We start from the raw sequence: 25,366 nt of genomic DNA, 5'->3' as shown, positions 1-25,366 counted from the left end.
TGAACATGAGCCAGCAGTGTGCCCAGGTGGCCAAGAAGGCCAACGGCATCCTGTCTTGTATCAGGAACAGTGTAACCAGCAGGACCAGGGAGGTGATCATCCCCCTGTATTCTGCTATGATGAGGCTGCACTGCAAGTGCTGTGTTCAGTTTTTGGCCCCTCACTTCAAGAAAGACATCGAAGTGTCTGGACCAAGGATTTGGGTATTTCAATCTTGGGTAGTCCTTTGAGAAGCCGCGTATGTGGGCTGCTGACAGACTCCAACTCAGCAAGTGGGGCACAAGTGTGTTGGGGAGCAAGCTCTCTGGGCTGATTACCAGGGCTTTAAACTAGGTTTGACGGGGGAAGGGAGGGGGGGCTAAAAGTGGCGGAGATGGGCTGAGGGAAGTTGCCCCTGCTGTCACTGTTGAAGATAGTAGGGAAAAGCCTCTGAGTTGTCCCTCAGGATTGTCTGAGGGCTCCTCAGAGAAGGGTAATGATCCTGATACCCTGTCCGGAATCTTCTTCTTGCATCCCTTCAGGGGTGACTGTGCCTGCTGCTTCCCTAAAGTGCCTGTATGCCAATGCGTGGAGCATGGGAAATAAACAGGATGAGCTTGAGATCTGTGTTCGGTTGCAGGGCCATGATCTTGTTGCGATCACAGAGACGTGGTGGGACAGCTCGCATGACTGGAACGCTGTCATGGAGGGCTGTGTCCTTTTTAGGAAAGACAGGCTGGGGAAGCGAGGGGGTGGGGTTGCCCTTTATGTGGGGGAGCAATTAGAGTGTACCCAGCTCAATCTGGGGGAGGGTGAAGGACAAGTGGAGAGCTTGTGGGTGAGAATTAAGGGGCGGGCTGGTATGGGGGACACTGTTGTGGGGGTGTACTACAGGTCACCAGATCAGGAGGAGGAGGTCGATGAGGCCTTCTACAAGCAGCTGTTAGTAGCCTCACGATCACGGGCGCTGGTTCTCTTGGGGGACTTCAATTATCCAGACATCTGTTGGGTAAGCAACTTGGCCAGGCGCGTGCAGTCCAAACAGTTCCTACAATGCATTGAAGACAATTTTCTGATGCAGGTGGTGGAGGAGCCGACGAGGCGGGGGGTGCTTCTGGACCTTGTCCTTACCAACATGAACGGGCTTGTTAGGGATGTGAAGGTTGAGGGCAGCTTGGGATGCAGCGACCATGAGATGGTGGAGTTCAAGATGGAACTTGGTGGAAGAAGTAAGGCTAGTAGCAGGATTGCTACCCTGGACTTTCGAAGAACCAACTTCGACCTCTTCCGGGACCTGCTTGGGAGTATCTCATGGGCTAGGTTGCTAGAAGGCAAGAGTGCTTGTGAGAGCTGGGCTACATTTAAACAGCACTTCTTCTAAGCTCAGGATTGGTGCATCCCTAAGAGTAGGAAATCGGGGAAGGGGGGCAGGAAACCTGCGTGGATGAGCAAGGAGCTCATCGATAAGATCAAAAGGAAGAGGAAGGTCTATGAAATGTGGAAAAAGGGCCTGTCCTCTTGGGAGGAGTATAGAAGTGTTGTCAGGACCTGCAGGAACACGATGAGGAAGGCTAAAGCCCACCTAGAGATGAGGCTTGCAAAAAAGATAAAAGATAATACGCTTTTTTTTTTTTAAAGTATGTAAACAGTAAAAGGAAGAGTAGGCATAATGTGGGTCCCTTACTGAACGAGGGGGGTGTCCTGGTAACGGGAGACACTGAGAAGGCAGGGATACTGAATGCTGTCTTTGCTTCAGTCTTTGCTTCAAGGACCCCCTTCCCCCCCCGGGACTCCTCAACCCTGGCGGGAGGAGAAAGGGGCTGGGAAATGGAGTGCTTACCCCTGGTTGACGAGAGAGTGCTTCGGGAGCGTCTGAGTGGGCTCAATGCACACAAATCCATGGGTCCCAATGGGACGCATCCACGTGTGCGAAGGGAGTTGGCAGAGGTGATTGCTGAACCACTCTCTATCATCTTTGAAAGGTCCTGGAGAACAGGAGAGGTGCCTGAAGATTGGAGGATAGCCAATGTCACTCTGGTCTTCAAGAAGGGCAAGAAGGGGGATCGGGGAAACTACAGGCCAGTCAGTCTCACCTCTGTCCCTGGAAAGGTGTTGGAACAGCTTGTTCTGGATGTCATCTCCAAGCAATTGGAAGAGAAGAGTGTTATGAGGAGTAGTCAGCATGGATTCGCCAAGGGGAAGTTGTGCTCGACCAACCTCTTTGCCTTCTGTGATGGTATCACCAGCTGGGTAGATGGGGGTAGAGCAGTGGATGTCATCTACCTTGACTTTAGCAAGGCTTTCAATACTGTCTCCCATGACATCCTGCTAGCAAAGCTGAGAAAGTGTGGGATAGAGGAGTGGACAGTAAGGTGGGTTGAGAACTGGCTGACTGGCCGAGCTCAGAGGGTGGTGATCGGCAGTGCAGAGTCCGGCTGGAGACCTGTGACTAGCGGTGTTCCCCAGGGGTCGGTGCTGGGTCCGGTCTTGTTCAACATCTTCATTGACGACCTTGATGAGGTAATAGTGTCTGCCCTCAGCAAGTATGCTGATGACACAAAGCTGGGAGGAGTGGCTGACGTGCCAGAAGGCTGTGCTGCCATTCAGTGAGACCTGGACTGGCTGGAGAGATGGGCAAGAAGAAACCAAATGAGGTTTAATAAGAGCAAGCATAGAGTCCTGCACCTGGAAAGGAACAACTGGACGTACCAGTATAGGCTGGGGGACGACCTGCTGGAGAGGAGCTCTCAGGAGAAGGACCTGGGGGTCCTGGTGGACGACAGGTTGACCATGAGCCAGCAGTGTGCCCTCGTGGCCAAGAAGGCCAATGGGATCTTGGCGTGCATTAAAAGGAGCGTGGCCAGCAGGTCAAGGGAGGTGATCCTCCCCCTCTACTCTGCCCTGGTCAGGCCTCACCTGGAGTACTGCGTCCAGTTCTGGGCTCCCCGGTACAAAAAAGACAGGGATCTCCTGGAAAGAGTCCAGCGGAGGGCCACAAAGATGATATGGTGCCTGGAGCATCTTCCCTATGAGGAAAGGCTGAGAGACCTGGGTCTGTTCAGCCTGGAGAAAAGAAGACTGAGAGGGGATCTCATCAATGTGTATAAATACCTGAGGTGTGGGAGACGGGGATTTGGCCAACCTCTTTTCAGTGGTTTGTGGGGATAGGACAAGGGGTAATGACCACAAGATAGAGCACAGGAAGTTCCGCACCAACATGCGAAAGAACTTCTTCACAGTGAGGGTGACGGAGCACTGGAACAGGCTGCCCAGGGAGGTTGTGGAGTCTCCTTCTCTGGAGATATTCAAGGCCCATCTGGATGCCTACCTGGGCAGCCTGCTCTAAGGAACCTGCTTTGGCAGGGGGGTTGAACCCGATGATCTTTCGAGGTCCCTTCCAACCCCTTCAATTCCATGATTCTGTGATCGAGGCCCTGGAGTGTGTCCAGAGAAGGGCTATGAAGCTGGTGAAGGGCTTGGAACACAAGTCCTGTGAGGAGCAGCTGAGGGAACTGGGGTTATTTAGTCTGGAGAAGAGGAGGCTCAGGGGAGACCTTATTGCTCTCTACAACTACCTGAAAGGAGACTGGGGGGAGCTGGGGGTTGGCCTCTTCTCACAGGTAGCTTAGTGATAGGACTAGAGGGAATGGCCTTGAGTTGCGCCAGGGAAGGTTTAGGTTAGAAATTAGGATAAATTTCTTCGCAGAAAGAACAGTCAGGCATTAGAACGGGTTGCGCAGGGAGGGGGTAGAGTCACCGTCCCTGGGGGTATTTAAGGAAAGGTTAGATGTGATGCTTAGGGACATGGTTTAGTGGGTGATAGTGGTGATAGGGGGTTGGTTGGACCAGATGATATTGGAGGTCTTTTCCAACATTTATAATTCTATGATACTGTATATTTTGAATCTGTTGCATTTTTTCCACTTTGGAGACCAAGCTTGCACACTTTTTTTTTTAACCTTTTTTTCCCAAATTAAGTCACATTGCGTTTATTGTGAAGATTCATTTGAGTAACATGTACTCACGAGTAAATATTTGAAAGACTGAAGACATTAATTAGTTACTATAGCTTCTTAACAGTATTTCTCCTTCATTGCTGAGAAGCAGTGGCATTTCTCTTAGGCTTTACCACAGTTTTATGCTTGTTGTTTCCATGGTAATTCTTTTTCTTGCAGTCTGCTTCAAAGGAGCCAGAAGATCCTGTCAGGTCATCTATTATCATTTAATTGTGTGAAATCTAAACTGGAATATGCTTTTCTGTAAAAACTATCAAATAATTATTCTCTCAAGTATTAATGCAACTGTAGGTTTTAACTCTTAGGGCATTATAATTTCATTTTTCTACTTTCCTCTTTTTAAGCAATAGTTCATTTTTTTTATTATTATTATTTCATATTCAACATATTTTACAAAAATTGCCTTTATCTGCTTACTCCACATTATTCCTAAATTGCATTTTATGGTATCAGAATAACTTAAAACTATTGAAGACAATCTGAAAATTCTTGCAATCATCTCTAATAATCTGAGTTCCCTTCAAATCAGGCTAAGGGTAATATCGAGCATGCACAATAACTTACAATTTATGACTTTTTTCTGCACTTCCAAAAGGCCAATATGCCACCTACCATTTAAGAGTCACACTCCAGCATTCTCTGTTGAAATGACATATTCCTAGAATATCACTAACATATGCCCACAAATCATAGAAGTTCTCCTTTTGTGCAGTTAACTTCCTCGAACAGTCTCATTTTATATTTTCAAGTAAGGTTTAATGATGCAGTAGGGATGAGACACATTCTATTCCAATAAATAGAATAATTAATAATCTTTATTGCTTTCTTCTCTTTCAGATAGGGGGCTGGTTAGAACAGTAATTAACACTTCATCCTTCTTTAGAGAGAAATCTAAGGAACACCTAAATTAAAGAACTGAAACAGAGGTTTTTGTCCCCAGAGGCTTAGTGGTGTGGTTTCATGGTCCTCTGGCATTAATTTAAATGTCACTGCCAAAAAGGTAGTCTTGCCCTAAGCCATGCATTTCATCTTTGCATCAGCAATAGCATCTGTCCAGCTTTGCAGTAGGTCTCATCAGCTCACTCATCCATTTGAAAATGGTCTTTTTTTTTTTTTTTTTTTAAGGGGAGTTAGGAGGATTAGTTTGCAAGCTGATCACTGAGCTTATCTAATTCATTTTGCAGCTGCAGGAATATTTGTGCTGGTGTAAAAGAGGTAGCCAAAACGCCTTCTGTGTACAGGAGAGGAGGAAGGAGGTGTATTCCCTGTAGAGCTGAAGGGGCTACTGACCCAGCCCATCCCTAGCTGTTTCCTGCTGTCTGTTGTTTGGGAAATGCTTTATTCTCAAATCTATTAGCATGCTGCTTCGGTGAGCAATTCCTAGCATTTTCAGAGCCAGGCTAATAAATACTCTTAAATGAAATTACTTATGCTGATTTTCCTCACTTTTACTCAAATGGTGGAGGAAATGTATTTGATTTATCCAAAGTCTTGAGATAGAACTGTTTCTTCCTTATTTACATTACCCCATTCACCCCCCCCCCCCTTAATTGCATGCATTAGAAGATAGAATCAGGTTTTCTAGTCTTTTTTTTTTTTTTTAAGAACAGAAAATAAGTTTTAATAGTTGGTAGTTCAAATAGAAGTAACATACATGTAAAAGCAGAAACAACTTAAAAAAAGTAGAAAATGAATGTACCTCCTTATTCATTGTGATATTATAGGGTGATTTATTTTTTTTTCTGCCTGTTCTCCTTTCCAGTCCTATCATTTCAAGTGCAGATTGTTCCATGTCTGAAAAGGAGCAATTTCCCTCTCCCAAAAGAAGGTTCCTTCTGACGCAGGGTGCAGCAGGCAGGCAACCTTCTTTTCTCTCACTTCAACCACAACTGCTTCAGGAAAATGTAATATGCCAAACATACATTAAACCAAAAACTTATACCATATGTCAGTGGGGAGGGATTACACAAACATCTGTGGCAGAGGAAATAACCATTGCAAGGCATTTTTGAATTCAGGTGGACAGCATAAAAGCTGGAATATTTTTACATTTTACAAATGCAGCTGGAAGAATGATGATTAAGTCTATTAAAAAAAAAAAAAAAAACCTTGAAATTGGAAGCCTAAATTTACACATTTTGTACCTGTGTATAGATACTGCAGTGCCCTGTATTTTAATTTCTCTTGGTAGACATTAGAAATGAAAAAGGAGTTGTGTTAGAGGCAGGGAAACTGCATTTGTTAGTAAGAGCCATGTGTAAAACTTAGTGCATGCTATTCCAGAAACTTTGAAACTCTTAACTGTTTAGTAACCCCGGGTTGACTTTTCTCTGCTGTTGTTTAATTAATGTAACAAATATATGCTATTGCATCAAAATATTAAAATAGCCTGTTATGTGAACTTATAAAAGCTGCTTTTTTTCTTTTAATTGCACAACATGTTGCATTATTATTTTTTTTCTTTCCCCAACAGATAGTTATTAATGGAAAATGGTTACAAGAAAGTGGTTAGAGAGATTATGGAGTAAATCCATAGATGAGTGTTAATGGCAATATCTGTGAATGTTATATATAGATAATTTCTTTTTGCTTTAATTTGTCCCTTTTCCTCTAGGATTATTTATATATTTATATAATATATATTTATATAATTCCAGTAGGATTTAACTGCATGTAAGCAGGAAAATGCACAATCACCCTGTTCTCCAGTATGTAGCAAACTGTGCAGTCACATCTGCTTTTAAAGTTTATATCTGATCATCCTGACGTTAACTCCTCACCCTGGCACAGGAAAAGGGGAAATCTAGGCAGGAAACTGGAACAAAGAACTTTGGAGTGACCAAAAATAAAATTCTTCCTGAATATGTGTTGGAGGGGGGAGTAGTTTGCTGTGTGTTTGTCTGCAGTTACAGGCGTTTTGAGTAAATTAGTCTGCAGGCTTTTGAGATAGATTGCGCGTACTTCTTAAGTTGAGATTTATTTTTTTTCATCTGTTGTATTGTGTTCTTGCCACTTGGATTAATCAGCCTTTTCTTTTAAAAATATCCTGGTGTGGGCTACCGTGCTTTCCATTTGTATGCACTTCCAGAAGGAAAGTAGGCCTGGTGCAGGCCAGCAGCAGGATCACGGTTGGTGGGGTGTGCGGCACTTGTGCACTGCGGGGATCCCGTGGAGCTGGAGCAGAATCGACGTGCAGGTGGTGGGGAAAGATTAGTGTTCATGTGCACAAACAGGAAGCAGGGTTTCGGAAGCAGGGTTTCAAAAGCAGGAAGCTAGCCCTGAGCCATGATGACTATAATTGCTGCTCCGTGCAGAGCTACTGAACTCCCACTTACTGCTACTTACTGTTAGGGTGAGGTTGAATGTCTGTGGGCTGTGCCCTGGAAGAAAACGCAGTGGAGCAGTTAAATGTGTGCAGATGGCAATACAATTTCTCAACACGTAACAGAGGACAGTTCATTCTTGAAATGCAGGTTTTACATTTCTGTTAACAAAATAATGGAAGTGTTTTGAAAGTACCGAGTACATGGGGTGTGCTGCTGCTGCTATAGTGGGAGGTTATGGAATAGATCATACTCCCACAAAGGTATCTACCCACAGATTGCTCTATCCTGTTGTAGTTATGAAGGCAATGTGCGTCTGTTTCTGTGGAGAAATTATATGCTGTGCTCTTGAGTGAAAAATGTTTTTAATATATAAATGTTTTCATATTCAGTGTAAAAATCTATGTGAATGTAAAGATTTATTCAGTGTAAAAAAGAGCATCGGATTTCAGTTCTGGTACACACTGCAAACTTATTGCCATAATCCATTACTCTATCTATGAGTTTGAATTGCTTGCGAAGGACTACCTGTTATTTGGTTGAATATTTGCTGATTTGTGTGTGTGTGTGTGTGTGTGTGTGAAAATATATTAATGTATCTGTCTACACAGAGGTGACTACAAGTTTGTGGTGTCTTCATTTAAGATGCAGTTTGCTAATTATTATCATGGGAGTCAGTCCTCAATTAGTAGATACCTGACAAATTTGAAGGGAAATGTGGGAACTTAATTGTGACCTCTTTTCACATTTGGTGACATTGCATGAAGAAGTATGTATAGCAGTAAAGTCTGGATGTTGGAGTTTTCATTGGCAAGTTAAACATTCATTAGGTTTATACATTCAGGGAACTTTTCCTTAAGTTTGACTTGAATATTCAACATCAATAAAATTATAAAATTACATCTGTTGCTTGCAAAATACTGGTTTACTGACAGTAGAATCTTTAAATACTTTAAATTGATATGTAGATCCCTAAATTAAATTTTAATCTCTGAAAACAAAGAAGTAACGTGAGGATTGTTAGGCCTCTTAAATCATTACTGATGGAATTGTTGGATCTTGAGCACTTAAAGAGCAGGTCTGAGGTCTAAATTAATGCAAGTGGATTTGGTTAGGATAGGATGTGACTTTGTGATCAGTTCTTGCACCTAAACAAGAGGCTATGTTTTATGCAGTTTCACAGAATCCTGCTTGTAAGCATCCAGTTGTACTTTACAGACAGGTGTTCATCACTACAATTTCAGCAAAAGTGTATGAAGGAGGATTCCTGTTTTTTTTTTTTTTTTAAGTTATGGGTGGAGCAATAGTTTGCACTGAGACTGCTAAGTACTTTGTGATTACAGTTTTCGTGACTATAGTCATAAGTAACTCTCAAGAACACCTGTCACCTATGTTTGGTCTTACATTTATCAGCACTAATTAGAAAATGTGAAAAGCGTAACAAACACTTTTGCAACCTTTCTTTTTAGCGTCTAACATGAACAGATGTAATTGAATTTTAGATGCCTGTATTTCCTCTTTAAGAATGACTGATACTGATTAAAAACATTCTTACGATTTAGTGTGTATATTTAACAGGGCTAATGAGGCTGCCTGGACTGATGTATTAAGCAAGCACATTGCTCCTAGTGCTCAAGTTATTTCTAAATGACCTAATTCAGATATGTGCCAATGTACGACATTTCAATGTGATTAACTGATAATGGGAAAAGAATCCTTTAGGTCTCTCTCTGATCTCTTATAGTTATATGATCTTCCCAAGTTATGTAGTGCATATCATTAAGACTATGCACAGAGAATTTTCTTGGCATAGTTAAGTTGTTAGGAATGTGATTTTCTTCATGCACTTAACAACTAGTTTTGAGTAGTTAAAGCTTTGCTTTGGATACTTGGCAATTTTAAAGGCTCTTAGTTGTTCTTCATGGAAATTGTCAACCTCTGTGGTTTGTTACTGTCTCTTATGAATAGCAACCATCGGAAAAACACTTCTGTTGTTCTCAAAGTTGGTATTATCAGCAACTTAATTAGAAGCCTTAGAATTAAATTTCATTTTCTGTATATACAGAATATAGAATATCTTTTGAAAAAGTTCTTTAATTCCTTGCTGTTAAGGCACACTTCCATTTCACTTCGATTTTTAGGAGTAGGAGCTTGAAATTTGACAGATATGTGCAAATAGAAAATATATTTTTATTTTCTCTCTAAAAATGTGTCCATTATAAACCTTACAAAAATCTAAGTTAACGTGTGATTAGATATATGCTATTTTGGCTACAAAATTACTGGAACTGGCTGGCTGTAGCAATCACAAAATTACAGACTAATTGAGGTTAGAAGGGACGTCTAGATACTAGCTGAAGACCCTTACAAAACAGGGTCAGCTAGAACAGCATCATGTCAGGTTTTGAGCATCTGTACATATGAACACTGCACATGGTCTCCATGCAGCCAGTTTCTGTATTCTGTTACCCTCGCACTAGAAAAGTTCTGTGTGTGTGTTTAAATGGAATTTCCTCTTTCAGTTTGTACCAATTGCCTCCTGTGATTTCAGTAGATACAACTAACAGTCTGAGTCTGTCATCTTTACTTCCTCCCACCAGGTACATGTACACATTGATAAGATCCTTCTGAGCCTTCTCTTCTCTGGGCTGAGCCCCAGCTTTCTCAGCCTCTCCTCATACACCAGATGCTTCAAGTCCTTAATCATTTTTGTGGTGCTTTGCTGCACTCAGTCTTGTGTCCACATCTCTCTTGTACTGGGAAGCCCAGCATTGGACACAGCACTCCAGTTGGTGTTTTACCAGTTCTGGGTGGAGGGGAAGGATCACCTCCCTCGACCTGCTGGTGATGTTCTTAATGCAGCCGAGGATGCCACTGGCCACCTTTGCTGCAAGGGTGCGTTGCTAGCCTATGCCAATTTGGTGTCCACCAAACCCTCAAGCCTGTTCTGCAAAGCTGCTCTGACCTTAGATCCTCAACATTAGATCAGGGCAGTACAGGGAAGGGGGAGACTGCATGCAGAGTAAGGCTGACCTGGGGAAGGCACCAGTCTCAGTGAGCTGGGGAGAAAGGAGCAGTGCAGCAGGGAGGCAGAACTGCAGGGGGTAGGAGGAATTCTGTTATGTGGGGAGCAGAGAAAGTGCTCAGGATATGGGGACAAGGCAGTGTGGAGCTATGGTGCATGCTTACAATGTTCCTGACTCAAATAATAAGTTACTGCAGTGGCACCTATGAAGTCCTGGACAAAATGCATGTTTCTTATAGATACAAATAGATAGTAGCCTATTACCACCAGTAGTTGTGTTAGCTGGGCATAAAGAGTAGATAACTATCCTGTGAACCTAAAAAAAAAAAAAAAAGCACAATTCCTTTCAAAAATGCATAAATACCTGTCTTGATGGTAACCTGGTTTGAGACAAGGTGGTGTGGAAAGAATGACATGACTAGAACAGGAGTTTGAAAAGAAATGCAATTGTGGTAACTGATATTTGCATTTTTATCTAGATTAGAATATTCACATTTGCAAAACCACTATCTTTTCATTGAAATATCATTAACTGCCTGCCTTGCCATTTTAAAGAAAGTTGCTTTGTGAATAAAAGTTTTACATCCTCTTAATGCCTTAATAATATAATGGAAGTCTTAAATGAAGCTCTAGTAACAAACGTTAATTTCTCTCGTCCATTTTCCAGAGAAAACTAAAGCTTTTATATCATATTTACTAACATAAAAAATAATAAGTGTTGGATTTATCTAACTTCTCGTCCTCAGTGAACAGCTCCTAACTGTTTAACAACAGGAGTGAGCTTTTTTTTCTCTCTGAGGAAAGTGTTTTACATAGTTATGGGCTTAATTATCCAGCAAGTCCCACTTAGTTGTGTGGTGACCTGTTTATTGAGTGAAGTCACCAAAATATTAGAGAACTGGTTCTCATGCATTGTCTTAATATGGTTTCAGTCTATTTATTTTTCATGGCTGTTAAAAGTCCCAATTTTAATACACTCATTTTGAAATCATTTCAGTATGTATTGAAAGTAATAAAAGCATAGCAATTAAAATAATATGAATATAGTGTTTTTGTTAAGATTCTTGCATACTTGAATAAATTAAAAAACTTCAGTAGGCACTTGGCTCATTTACTAAATCATATATATATATATATATACATATATATGTATATATATATATATAAAAAAGGAAGCTAAATGTGATAAGCTTATTCTGTACTTACCAGTTGCAGAAATGAAACAGAAGTTGGGGATTCCACCTAGAATGCTAATGCAGGTGAGACAGTCACATGTCATGTACAGCTAAAATCCTCAGCATAGCTGCTTGGATGAGTTTTCTTTTAATCTACATTTGAATACACGTGACTAATGAGTAAAGCTGCTAAATATTTGAAAAAATATATATTTTTTGTGGCTTCTTTTGTAATATTTGTTATTTTTCAGAATTCTTACAGCTTCATCATGACATTATTCTTTCTGCTGCATGAAATCACACTACTGACTATTACCACACTATGATGTTTTCAGTGTAGCCTAATTAAGTGAGCTCAACTTAATTTTAAACCTCAGGTAAACTTTGTGTATGTTTATATGAAATGGAGTTTTAAATTGAATTAACTTTCAGTTTCTAAATTCAAATACCAAATTTTAGGTTTAAAATCAATTTTTAGAAGAGCCTTTTATCTTAAACAAGTATTTAATACATTTTAGAAACCTGTATTATTGATGCCATAGATTGTACCCGATAAGACTTTGAGTGTTTTTTACTGTGTCATATTCCCTTCATATTTCACTTTATCAATTGCCATTGGAATTAAAATATCTCCTGTGCATCATTATTCATTATCCAGTGACAGATACATACAAATGACTTACTTAGATTATAGTGTTTCTGCTTCTATCCTCTACCCCAATACTGAGTACATTAAATAAATTCATTAACGTATTCCTTTCAGTTTTAATGTGCTCATGCGGACCATGTATCTGCATCTCCCATAACACTTAAGGAAGTGTAGACCTAAATGATATTAGATAGACTGTTTTGAGTTATTTTAGTGGAACGTCTCTTGAGCGAGGAAAGAAAGCTTTTGACCATCCTGTTGAAAAGAGTCAGATTCTGACCTCTCCTTAAGAAACTGGGAATAATTGCATGTAAATCATAAATGCAGTGCTGAGAAGATCTGTGTCAGAATCTTAGAATTTTAATAGATGTTAAAAGAGAGCAGTGATTGATCATTAGTATTCTGTTAATTTTGAAAATGTATACCTAGAAAGTAAATAAGTCCCAACATATGCAAATAACATTATTGGTAAAAATTCAGTATGTTTGAATTCATTATATATTTTTAGAGTGTTGGTATGACTCATTCTACAGTGAACCTTGATGTTGAAGCTTAGAGGTTAGAAACAATTCAGAAGCCTCCTGTTTAAAACCTGAGTGTTAATAATCCAAAATTATCATGAGTGTACTTTGTTCTAAAACAATATGAAGATTGTCAGCTCAGCTCCACTGAGACATCCAGAAATAATACTGGTCCAAGTAGAAGCCTTCTTGTTGAAAAAGTAAAACAAACAGGGAAAAAGACACCGCCACCACCAACAAAAACCACAAACATCATATGAGGTCACCTCTTTGTGAGCATAGGTCACCTCGTAGTGAGCAACGAGAAAATATGATTTGCTGATTTTTACTTTTTATTTATTTTTTGTTGCTCTGGAAAAAAAAAATCACAGTTTCTTTTAAAATAAATTAATACCTTAGTCCATTCAAGGAAACTAGGACATGCAAGAGGTCTGTGTTCTTTGTGAGTTGTTTGAGCATATTGCACTAATCAGAGTGCATTTCTTTACTTAATTTACTGATGTGATTTAAATTTACCTGACTGGTTGAATGCCAGTAGATGGAAAACTGTCAAATCGTACTTCTGTGAACATGAAGCTATTTTTAGGTGTTTTTTAGCTGCTGTGTTTTCTTTCAGAGTGGAGCTGTACGATTACTGATATATTTCTGGAAAATCAAAAAAATGGCAATTACCATAAATTAAGATAGATATGGTTAATATTAAATACAGGCTTTTATCTATGATTTTTTAAACTAAATACAGTTGTACATAGTTGTTTTTTTTAAATGAATGGATGGTTTTAAAAGTCACTTTTTGTTTACATGCTATAGATAAGGTTTAAAATGAACAAAAGGCAACACAACAGGAAACATATGCTATAGTGGTTAGTTCACACCTGCTAACTGCCTTGAATAGGTTTACAGATAACATCAGACATGGAATGAATTCATTGTTTAAACCAATGAAACTCTTTGTACAAAATCTGACCCTTCACAGCCCTCTCTTTGTGAGGGTACTGCTTAAACTCATCCTGCTTTTGAAAAATGATTCCTGCTATGGGCGTAGCTTTCTTAAGAAAAGACAACCTTAAGTTAAAGGAATTTTATCACAGCTCACACTGTGTCTAATGTAACAAAACTAAAACTGTAGAAAACAAAACACTTGACTTGAGTGGTGTAGTGGAGCGTTGATTCTGTAATTTACCTTTTGGTTCTGCTTACATACAGAGCTTTCACACCAGTTTTCACTGCCTGTTTTCTCAGCTAAGCTTCATCTCCTTCACATTCTTTCTGGAGTTGTCGTTAGCTCAAGTTTTGTTGATGGGACTTAGCATGTGTCAGAGCAAAATTGGGATTTTTTATTCTTTTCCAGAAAGGTCCAAAACCTTTATCATATACAAGTGCGCTGAAGTCAGGGAACGCCCATGTTTTGTTCTTGATGAACAGAGAGCAATCTGACCACGCTCTGTTGGCTCAGTAGATGATAGTAAGACGATATGAAATGGAAATGGTTTATAACTCATAACTGGATTTCTTTGTGCAATCCTTCTCAACATTTCGCACTAACCACCTCCGGGAACAGGACACCAGATTTGGTGGGCCACTGATCGTAACTGCTCTGGTAATTCTTATATCTGTAGTGTTGATTCAGACAGTCTGTGCCTTGCAATGTTTCCCTGGCATTAGGGCTCTGTCAGATGTGTGGCCAGGGTTTGTGAACCAGCCAGCTGATGCTGTGGCTGCCGCCAGTCCCGCGATGGACCTTGCAGTCCTCAAGATGCTGTGCGTGATCCACTCGTGAATCAACTCCTCAACTACCCACTGCAGTTTTCAGCCTGGCATACTGAGGTAAACCAGTCCCAGTTTTTGGTTTATTCTGGTCAGGCTGAAAACTGAAGGTTCAGGAGTTCATTGCTAATCTGATTGGATGTCTCTGTTGTGGGGGGAGCAGCATCTGTCACGAAGGGAGTTGTGTGCAACTAGGGTAATAAGTGATTTAGCTGTTGGTTTGATTTCAGTCTCCCTCAGTGTCTGCACCTACATACACCATTACTGGATTTCTGTGTCGGTTTACTCACCGATGGCCTCCTTATTTCCAGTAACGTGCAAAATGTAAAGCTTCCTTCCTCGGTTTCTGCTTTCATGCACTGCAGTGCTCTAGGCAGTAAGCACAGATCACCACATCCACAGTGTAACTAAACACTGAGAGCTAAGTGTTATGGTGCTGTTTATACCTCATCAGGGCAGAAAGAGTTTTACTGTGGTATATAACATCTGGTTTTATACTATTTTGGCATGTAATTTTTTTAACTTCAGGATGCTCATTTTTAGTTACAACATGATATTGAAATCCTCATTCAAAAAAAAGTACTTTTAATCTTAGTTATTTCTATAACTGGTTTTGGTGTTTTAGTTTAGAAATGCTGATGCTTCTTAGGGGAGAAATAGTACATAGAGTTTGAGATAGCAATTCATATTATTTCACCTATCGCAAATAAACTGACAAACTAGTCACATGTAATTTAATGCTGACAGATACTGTATATTGTGGCAGAGAACAATAAACACAATATAAATAAAATCAATAGTATTGAATAAGAGGGCTTGAAAAGGAATCCTGGATTAATAGTCTATTTTTAGTAAATACCATTCTGTAAAAACAATTACCAAAAGCAAACAATCTTAAAAACAATGATAAGATAACTAACCTGGCTAGACTTTTTAATGCCCTCTGTTAAGAATTGTACTCAAATATTTGTGGCATTACTTAGTACAAACTGTAGTGTTTTTTAAAGATAAAAAGAAAAATTAACGTTCTAAGAATCAGTACTACTGTTTTTCTTAATTACTCTTGATCTGCTTGTAATGTAACTTACCAAACAAAAATGCAATTCTATATCTCTTTTAAAATTGTTGTTACTGTAAAAACAGCTTTAGAAATAGTTTTGTAAAAACTATTTTTGATTTTAAAATAATAATAATGCTCTTTGATTAATGACATATCAAAGTATCATCATCATATAGATGGGATAGATTTATAATAAGACTAAGCGGTTTTTGTTCTATGAAATCATAAACGTTGGTCTTTACAGGGATGCCAACAACTCATGGCAAAGTGAGTGAAAATTGAGTACTGCCAATAAGTGGTGGAATCAGATTGCTTGGTTTTAATTTTTATAAAGTAATTTCATACGATAGGGAAAGCCACTGTTTTGTAAAGCAAATTATCTAATCCTTGATGATTAACTATATTCAGCGTGGTAACTCTTTCTCTGAACCATTTTAATTACTGTTGTGAAGAAAACTGAATGCACCAGTTACTGTACGAATGTAACTGCTCTTAAAATCCTGTCCCTGGAGTCTGAAGCACCTGGAGGAGCAGAATAATCCTGTTGCATAATTTGATAGTCGTTGTTGCTTTGTTGTTATGCCCTATTTAGTTTTTTTATTATTATTTTTAGCTGTAGTTTTTCTGGGTAGGTATTTAAAGACTTTTGAACTTACTGTTTTATGTATAAATGAACATACACTCTTCTCATACTAGGAAGGCAGTCCAGTAGCTAACTTGATACATCTGTGTATCCAAAGAGCGACAGTTTAATATATTATTGTGGTTTTCTTTAAGGTATTTACTATTATGCTTTTATTTTCTTGAATTTTAGCAATGTTTTGTAAGCACTGACAGCTTTATGGTAATCTTAAAAATGAAACATTAATTACACAGAAAAGTATTAATTTTAGTCAACTATTGCCTAATTTTTCTAAAGAGAAATGCATTTCAAAGGATAAGAGATCTGGACCAATGTTGTTACTGATATTCCTTGTAAAGAGTTTTGCCTGAAATTACGAATCAGTATGGTTACTTTTTTTTCCATTGCTCTTTTAATTTGTCTTTATTAAATGTGATTAGATGTGGCTGTAATATTAGAGAATTAACACCATATAAGTGTGGCCTGTATTATAAAAAGTATCAAGTAATTCATTGGTTACTGTAGGTATTTAAGGAGACTTCTGCCTTCTAAAGAGACATACTTTCAATGGACAAAAATCCTTTTTGTCGTGTTTTTAGTAAACTGACTTTAGTGAGTCTAAATCAATAGCAGGTTTTTGAAACCAGCCAGACAGCATATGACATCTATGGCTAATCTCACCTGCTGCCATCGCCTGTTCCTTCTCACCTGCTGCTCTTGCCTGCTGTTACTTGACTTTCAGAGGAAGCTAAGGTTGGTGGAACACAATTAAAAGAAGCAAGTTTTGATTGATAGATATTTAGGTACATTTCTTTAGTTAAAACCTTACCTTATTTTGTGAAGTTTGGTCTTTATTTCTGAAAAAGCAGTTGGAACTTTTAGCTCCTAGGGGCTGGTTGTGCATCCATTTCTGTATAAAGGACATCAAATTAATGAAAATAAGGTCCTTTTTTAATACTGTACATTGTTCTCTTTTTTCCTTTCATGTGTTCTTTTAATTATTTTTCTTCTGATTACAGCCCATAGTTACAGAGCATTCAGTAGCGGTGGGTGGCAGTCATAAATCTTTACAGTAGATTTCTGTAGCCTTGGCTGCCTGCTGGCACAATTACCAGCTTAAAACCAACTATGGAATTTGACAATTCGGAGGAGGTTTTTACAAAAATCAAGATTTTAAGGAGATATTCTTAGCACTTGTAACTCAGTCTTCTCAAAGTCAAGGGGCTGTGGTGTCTGAAAGCATCTGATAAGCTTTTCCTTTCAAACTGTATTTAAATAATATTGAAGAAAGATTGTTTTGGTAATGTAACAAAGCAGTTATGTTGATACACTAAGTACTACACTTTGTGTGCAACTGAAATCATGAGGGCTTCAATTGTTGATTGCTTGTCATTATATCATTTTACTGCAGTTATTAATAACTGTATATGGTAGTACTGATAAATATCTGTACTCTAGAGCACAGCAAACAGCATTTTGCGTTTTATCATACCACACTAAGAAGATCTGTTTGTGCAAGTAATAAGTTGGGAAGCAGTTTCCCACCATTCTTTCTTGCCACACCCAGAGTTCTTCTCCTGTCGTGTATGGCAGAGTATTTTCTTCTGTATGCCCTTCTTAACTGATTTTGGCTTTAACTTGAATTTTGTGGCAGACTTCATTATCTATTCAACTACTATCTTGTCTGTGTTCTTTTTCTTCACAGGAGCATAAAACATGGCTGAGTCAAGAACCTCACGGGCTGGCATTTAACTATGAACTCTACTTTCCACCTGTCTCTATTTCTATTTGAAAATTACAGACTTGTGTTTCAACTTTTTCTTATTATTTATGCAGGCAGGTCTGGGTTTTGGCTGTGTCAAAAGTTCTTGAAATACCCAGTTTTCTTCATACAATTGTCTGATATATGCATATATTTAGAGTACATAATATATTAATTGATACTCTGGCAATCCTGCTGGAGGGAAAGCATTAAAGGACTGCCAGGAGGATTTAATGGTGATGTTGACTGTGGCAGAAAGTAAAATTCTTGTGTATCCTTTCTAAAAATAGTAGCTGAGTACTGCACTACTTGAGTACCTGAGATTGTGTTTCACACCATTCTTTATAGAAATATAAAAGAAATTGCAGTTCTAGTTATGATGTCATTGATTTAGATTACAAGCCTTAGAATAGTATTTTGAAGTAGTTGGCAGATAACTATATCTGAATTTTATTTCAGTGTGATTTTAATAATTAATGTAGCAATCAATAGAGTATACTTTCACAGAGATGATTGATTGAAGTATCCTTTAATTGCAGCCTTTAATTAGAATTGATGGCTCACCATTCTAGCTCTTGTCTATTATATTAATAATTACATAACTGATTTACTTCCATTTTAATTTTGACCCATTGGGGAGCTATGTGGCTCAAATCCACATCCTTACAAATGAAGGTGATTAGTTAACAGTGATGATGTGGCATTACCTCTTGCATATAGGTGCAAACATATATGTATGTAAACTGTACTTAATAGTGTAATTCCATTTAATCGTGTCCTATCCAATTACTCATTTTAGGGGGAGTGAAGGAGCAATGACACTTACTGGACTGTTTTCCCACTTTATTTGCCCTGTTATTGTTATGCTAAATACTTCTTAGTCAGAGAATGGCAGTAGAATTTTATAGTGGTAGTTGCAAAAATGCCTGATGGTTGCTATGAAAAGACTTAAGATGTTAATGTTGTCAAATGTTTTAAAAAAAAAAAAATCCTTCAAGCTCTTTGTGCATGTTTTTTTCTTCTTTTTTTAATTAGGTTACTCATAGCAGAGCTTTAAAGGATTATAGACAGCAGCTCATTTTTTACTTATAAAATACTTTGAGATAAGTGTGTATGTAGCTATACATATTTATATAAAAATATCTTCCTTCCCCATGGACAAAGGAAAGCCTTACATTCATCATTTTTATTTTTGATTGTCCTACTTTCTTTTCCACATCCATTTGCTTTAATAATGCTCCAAAATCTAAAGAATATGATGTTCCTTTTTGGCACTTAAAGAAAAATTATCCAGTGTAAATGCTATGGTGGATTTACAATGAACTGTAGTTTGCTGTTTTTTCATGCCCTCCAGGTAACTGGTTAGTTAAGATACTGTAGTGTTTATTAGCAAAGTTAGTGTTATCTTGCATATAATGTAAGCAGAAAAGTTAGTTCTAAATCATGGGCTGTCTTAAGCAAGTGTTGTCTCTGGGTATACCAGAATATGATTAGATTACAGATGAATTTTAGAGTTGAAGTGTCTTTGTCTCGTATGTTAAAAAGATACAGAACAAGCACATTCCCCAAACTATGAGCTAGTCTCATTGGAGATAATGTTTGAGTTCTAAAGATTTATCCTGTTGGGTTCCCTGAGAGTTGCCTTTATTTAATCTTGGCTGTTCAGCCACACAGCTTTGTTTAGAACATAAACCATAAGGATTTGAATAACAGTTGACTTAGAAGATACTCTTGAGTAAGTTGTGGAGAAGTCTTGATTATTTCAATGTGGATATGCATGTCTGTGTGTCAACCCAGTCGATGAAGGAAGATCATTTTGCGTTACTTTCTGAGTGGTAATCATTTTGGAAATCGGAAATACGCTTTTCGTAGGAGCCTTGCGTGTCATATATTGTAGGTTGATATACATTAGGTAATTCAGCAAGATTCAAATTTGTGCTCAGGAACAATGATCTCTAATCTTCACTAGCACATGAGATCTCTGCACGTTACAATTTCTTGCAAAGTCTTTTTATCTGATGGTAGTTAAATGTTGCTTGACAGTATCCCAAATGAGCATCAATCATTGGATTAATTTACATGCTACCTCTCTAACCACCTTGCAGTGACTGCATCAGAGAAATATCTTTAGAATATAGAGTCAGCTTTGAATGAAATGCAATTGTAACAGGACACAGTGATTCCATGTATACCCTACTTCAAAAAATTTCACCTATTTGAGCTTGTGGCCTCCACGGCATTGTTACACAGCAGTATAGTTTTAGGCATTCTGCTATTAAGATACCATTTTTCTTAACTAGCTGTTTACCCCACAGTCTTTTCCAGTCTTTCCACATTTATTGCATTGTACATCTGGTGCTACTGAAAGAAGTCCCCAGGGTGACTGCAAGGAAAAGGTGAAACTGCATTTGAAAGGAGCCTCTGCCTGCTTTAGAAAGCTTCAAGCTTTTTCTTACTCAAATTTCTTGAGAATGATTTTTGTAGAGTATTATGTCACTGGTTAGATCTGTAAGGAAAAAAAGTAGAACTCCTCTGTAAGATCACAAAAACTGGGCAATTATGTCTTTTGGGAGTCTTGCCCTGCTTTAGGAAACACTGCCTTCCAAGGGTATTTTTTTTTTTAATTTAAGAGAAAGATTTCACTCAAAAAGAAAAAAAAAAGGAAAAGGAATGAAAAAAACAGTCTGTTTCTTGTCTCATCATTTTTAGGTCTTTGTAGAGGACTGATACCTTGTTCTTTGTACTGCCTGTTAGAAAATAAACTTTTCTTTAGTATGGTTGTACTTAGGACAAAATATTAAAGAGCTACTAGGAATGAAACACTATAGCTGCTGTGCACATGTGGAAACTTCTACCACCAAGAAAGAGAACCAATGGTAATGTGATCCCATTTCTATCATCTATCCGTAAATGTCTTCATTGGTATCATTTGATCATCTTGACACTTTGTAGTACAAGCTTAGTAGCCATGATTTTTAGGGTCTCACCTAACAGTAGAACATTGGAATTCAGCTGCAGGAATTGAGCTTTGGCACTATTTTAGAGTTTCTGGACTCTCTCTTTGTCTGCCGTTCACACACTGTCCGTTTATAGCCCTTTCCTGTCGCAGTCCTATCAAACAGAATCCTAGTTAAAGTAGTGCCTTATAGCACAAGTACACAGCTGTCCCATCAAATCAGTGAAGAATATATTTCATGTTGGTATCTGTAACTTTGACATAGATGAGTTCTGTAGATTTTATATGTTGATAAAATTTGCTTTAGATATATTAGAAGGCATTTCAATAATGAGTAAGTAACACCACTTTATAATTCTGGTTTGATTTGCTGATAGATTTATTTAAATAAATTAAAATAAAATAGCAGTGTTGAGTTGCACCTGAGCCAACACAGAATAAAGTCTATAATGCCAACCTCAAAGACTCTTGACTGGGTCATCACTGATGATATATTCTAATTATGTATGTGAGGAGCAAACATTACAATAATAATCAAATACTGATACATAATCTGCAATGCTAACCTGGTGCAAGCTCAGGTGGAATGCTATGTATAATTGGTTTGGTTTGATTTTAAACTTGGAAGAAAGTTAATGAGTAAAAGTATTTCTAATATAAAGTAGCACTGATTCTGTTATAATTTAATCATTTTAAAAGTTCAGGAAAGTGGCTTTTCAAATTTAATCTTACAACTTCTGTAGCTGTGATGATTGCTTATAAATGAACAGCTGCATCTTCATTGCCACAGGCTTAAATTAAAGTCCCAAAGTCCCATAGGTTTTGAATTCCATAGCACGTTAGCAAGAAACCCACAAATATAGAAAGGCTCATGTTCTGAGACTGAGCACAATCCATGTAATATTCATGATTAGAAAGACAAACAAAATATACCCTTAGACCAAATGCTGCAGTGAAAATCACTGTAAAAATTAAAATTAAAAAAAAAGGTTTACCATAATTATCGAGATGATGTGACTATTATATCCTTATTTTTCATTTAAAAACTTAAATTTCGGATGAAATTTTTCCATCAGTTTTGTTTCTCACAATTTAGTTATTCAAGTTTAGATAGCCCCCATTTTTTATGATGCTTTTTTCCCAATTTTTTTTCAATTTAGGGTTGATTTATGAACTCCGTTACTTCTTACCATTTGCACATGTATAAACGCTGCAGTTATTCCTTTCTACTTTTATTTCTATCATTTTAGTAGCTTAATCATATCCAGAATCCCGCAGTGAGAAGTATATTTTCTTAGAAGTGGTACAAAAAGCTGTGAAAAATGCAGTGACTGGTAGGAACCTGGGAAGGGGAATGATCATGATCTCATAGTTTTTGATCACAAAACAAAACTGTCATGAGTGTAATTGAGAGTGATCTTGGTATCAGGATGTGTTGTGACACTCAAAAAATTCCACCATGTACCTCCATCAGGAAAGGCAAATTAAATACATGGGAATGAGGTCGTCAGAAAATCTTCAGTTTCCTATAGAAGTTAATATGTATTTTCTACATCTGACACAGTAGCTTAGTGCCCAGTATTTGTTTACTCTCCTGATGCCTCTGCAAAGCAGTTTGGAATCTTTTGCTAACACGAACCATGTTTGACAAAGAGTTGAGAATCTCACAGATAATTATCTTCTTACACGTTTTGTAAAGATAGGCATCTGTGGACTGGTAAACGATGCTATGAAGGCCCTTACTGAAGGAGGGCACCAGCATATGCCTCTATTTGCAGTTCCCAGAAAATCAACAACTCAGGGAAAAAACTTCACTCAGCCTGTACTTTCTTACATTCCTAGATAGAAAGATGCAAATCTGTAGGGAAATAGGCTTTAGTAATCTAGTTTCATGAAATTAATTGGATATTTTGTTGTTTTTATTGTGATTTTGATCTTGATTTTTCTCAGGAGTGGGAATATAAAATTTCTTATTTATCCAGTGCTAAAATAAATTTCAGAACAAATAGGATTTTTTTTTTTTTTTTTTACTCCCATTCCAGGACATTTTGTTGATTTTTCTAGAGAGAAGCCTAAACTAGGTTTGGAGGAAAGCAGGTAGATTTTAAAACATGATACAACATACTCAGTCAATAACAGCATTAGAAACAGTCCCCTTGCAGTCTCTAAGCTGTGAAAATGGATGTTTCCATTTACAAGTATTCTGTTACAACTGAAGCATAGTTCAGGAAGTGACTTGCTCCCAGTAGGTACAAATTCAAGTAACAGGAATGAATCTTGCTGCATGTAGCTGTAGCTATGTTCCAAAGCAATACAAGGTTTCAGTGGAAAGTTTTTACTTTGTTTATGCTTTTTCTGGCCATGAACTAGAACTGCAAACTTTTTAATTCTAGACTAAATTAAATACTTCTTGCTAGGTTTTAACCTGAACATGATTCTTCATTTATAATTGTTTGTAGTTGAAACTGTTTCAGTTCAGCGAGCTATACCTTAAATTACTTTGTGTATACCTGCTCCCTGACAAATGCTAAACATACTTCAAATACCTGTATCAAAAAGGCGTGAAATGTGGTCATTCTTATATGCAATCAATTTTGTTTTAAAAATTTTGAATGAAAAAGTTAAGCAGCGTTTACTTCAGGGGATAATTATGTTGACTCTGTTCGGAGCAAAATGGTCAGAATGAATTACTGACTAATAAGTGTTCTGCCAGGGTAGTTATTTGAGTGATGCCACTTCTGTCTTTTCCTCAACTTTTACTGTTCCCAGTTGCTTGCCCTGTCAGAGGTAATTAATCTCAACCTATATTAGATGTAGCTTATCTACTTTAATCTTAAGTAATACTAGTTAAGGGTTACTAAATTTCAAGTGCCAGTGCCTTTAATGTACAAATTTTAAAATTAGTCTTCCCGTTCCATTTATTTTAATACAACACTTTTCACATTCTGAAAATTTCACTTTTTCTCTATTTTAGAAAATAAAAAGATAACTTCTACTTGCACTTCAAATGTGTTCTTGAAAAATGCACCCTGTTAACATTTAAATAACATTCCATTAATTACTTTATCAAGCCATCATAATGCACTTTTCTACAGATCAGCATCTTGTAGATCATCATAGAATCATAGAATGCCTTCGGTTGGAAGGGACCTTAAAGATCATCTAACTCCAGCCCCCCTGCCATAGGCAGGGATACGACCCACTAGATCAGGTTGGCCAGTGCCCCATCCAGCCTGGCCTTGAACACCTCAGGAATGGGCCATCCACAGCTTCTCTTGGCAACCTATTAAAGTACTTCACTACCCTCAGAGTGAAGAATTTCCTCCTCATGTCAGTCTAAATCTATCCTCTTTTCCTCTTTTAGTTTAAGACCATTTCCTGTTGTCCTATCATCATGTACCCGAGTTAAAGGGTTCTTCTCCATCGTTTTTATAATCCCCCTTTAAGTATTGAAAGACTGCAACGAGGTCTCCCCAGAGCCTTCTCTACTCCGGGCTGAACATCCCCAGCTCTCTCAGGCTCTCTGGAGAGGTGCTCCTGCCCTCTGATCATTTTTGTAGCCCTCCTCTGGACTTGGTCCACATCTTTCTTGTGCTGGGGGCCACAGACCTGAATGCAGCACTCCAACTGGGGCCTCACAAGGGCAAAGCAGAGGGGAACAATCACCTCCTGTGACCTGCTGGCCACTCCTCCGTTGATGCAGCCTAGGATTCAGTTGGCCTTCTGGGCTGCAAGCATGCACTGCTGGCTTATGTTGAGCCTTTCATCCACCAGAACCCTCAAGTCCTTCTCTGCAGGGCTGTTCTCAGTGAGTTCTCCCGGTCTGTGCTCATGTTGGGGATTGCTCTGACCCAGGTGCAGCACCTTGCATTTGGACTTGTTGAACCTCATGCAGTTCACATGGGCCCACTTCTCCAGCCTGTCCAGGTCCCTTTGGATGGCATCTCTTCCTTCTTTGGTATCAAACGCATCACTCAGCTTGGTGTCATCTGCAAATGTGCTGAGGGTGCACTCAATCCCATCATCTGTGACATCAATGAAGATATTGAAAAGAACTGGTCCCAAGACAGGCCCCTGAGGGACATGGCCCATCACAAGTCTCCAGCTGGACATAGAACCATTGAGCACTACTTTCTGGGTGTGGCCATCAAGCTAATTCCTTACCCACCGATGGTCCACCTTTCAAATCCATGTCTTTCGAATTTAGAAATTAGGGTGTCATGTGGTACCATTTCAGAGGCCTTGCAGAAGTCCATCAGTCTGTCCCTTACACTGACTGATGACATCAGTCAGTCTTCCTTTGTTGGCTGATGCAGTTACTGCATCATAGAAGGCCACCAGACTAGTCAGGCACGATTTGCCCTTGGTGAAGCCATGCTGGCTGTCCTGATCACCTCCTTGTCCTGCCTGTGCTTTAGCATTGCTTCCAGGATGATTTGTTCCACGATCTGCCCAGGCACAGAAGTCAGGCTCACCGGTCTGTAGTTCCTTGGGTCTTCCTTTCTACCCTT

At 38.6% G+C, this 25,366-nt stretch overlaps 1 protein-coding gene and 2 long non-coding RNA genes across 10 annotated transcripts in view; 2 read left to right on the top strand and 1 right to left on the bottom strand.

The window, feature by feature from the left end:
• The window catches only part of NOVA1 (NOVA alternative splicing regulator 1), a 151,341-nt gene that overhangs the window by 74,214 nt on the left and 51,761 nt on the right, over positions 1-25,366 (top strand). The window contains exon 1 of one of the 8 annotated variants that reach the window (XM_040560588.1): positions 25,217-25,332. The exons of the other annotated variants lie outside the window; for them this stretch is intronic. Within the exon in view, the coding sequence (XP_040416522.1) occupies positions 25,230-25,332 (103 nt within the window). The 5' untranslated portion in view covers positions 25,217-25,229. Of the gene's footprint in view, positions 1-25,216; positions 25,333-25,366 lie in introns of those variants that run through there. 8 annotated transcript variants of the gene reach the window in all.
• LOC121071824 lies at positions 7,346-11,685 on the bottom strand. The gene is made up of 2 exons (XR_005820806.1): positions 11,550-11,685; positions 7,346-7,375 (listed from the first exon to the last, which is right to left on the bottom strand). It is a non-coding gene; the product is annotated as an uncharacterized LOC121071824 (long non-coding RNA).
• On the top strand, positions 11,555-17,984 carry LOC121071823. The gene is made up of 3 exons (XR_005820805.1): positions 11,555-11,895; positions 16,771-16,890; positions 17,843-17,984. It is a non-coding gene; the product is annotated as an uncharacterized LOC121071823 (long non-coding RNA).

This window comes from Cygnus olor, chromosome 5 (assembly GCF_009769625.2).
Source record: "Cygnus olor isolate bCygOlo1 chromosome 5, bCygOlo1.pri.v2, whole genome shotgun sequence".
NCBI classification, from domain to species: domain Eukaryota; kingdom Metazoa; phylum Chordata; class Aves; order Anseriformes; family Anatidae; genus Cygnus; species Cygnus olor.
The sequence above is the reverse complement of the archived record's forward strand: the minus strand, read 5'-3'. Positions and strand labels throughout refer to the sequence as shown.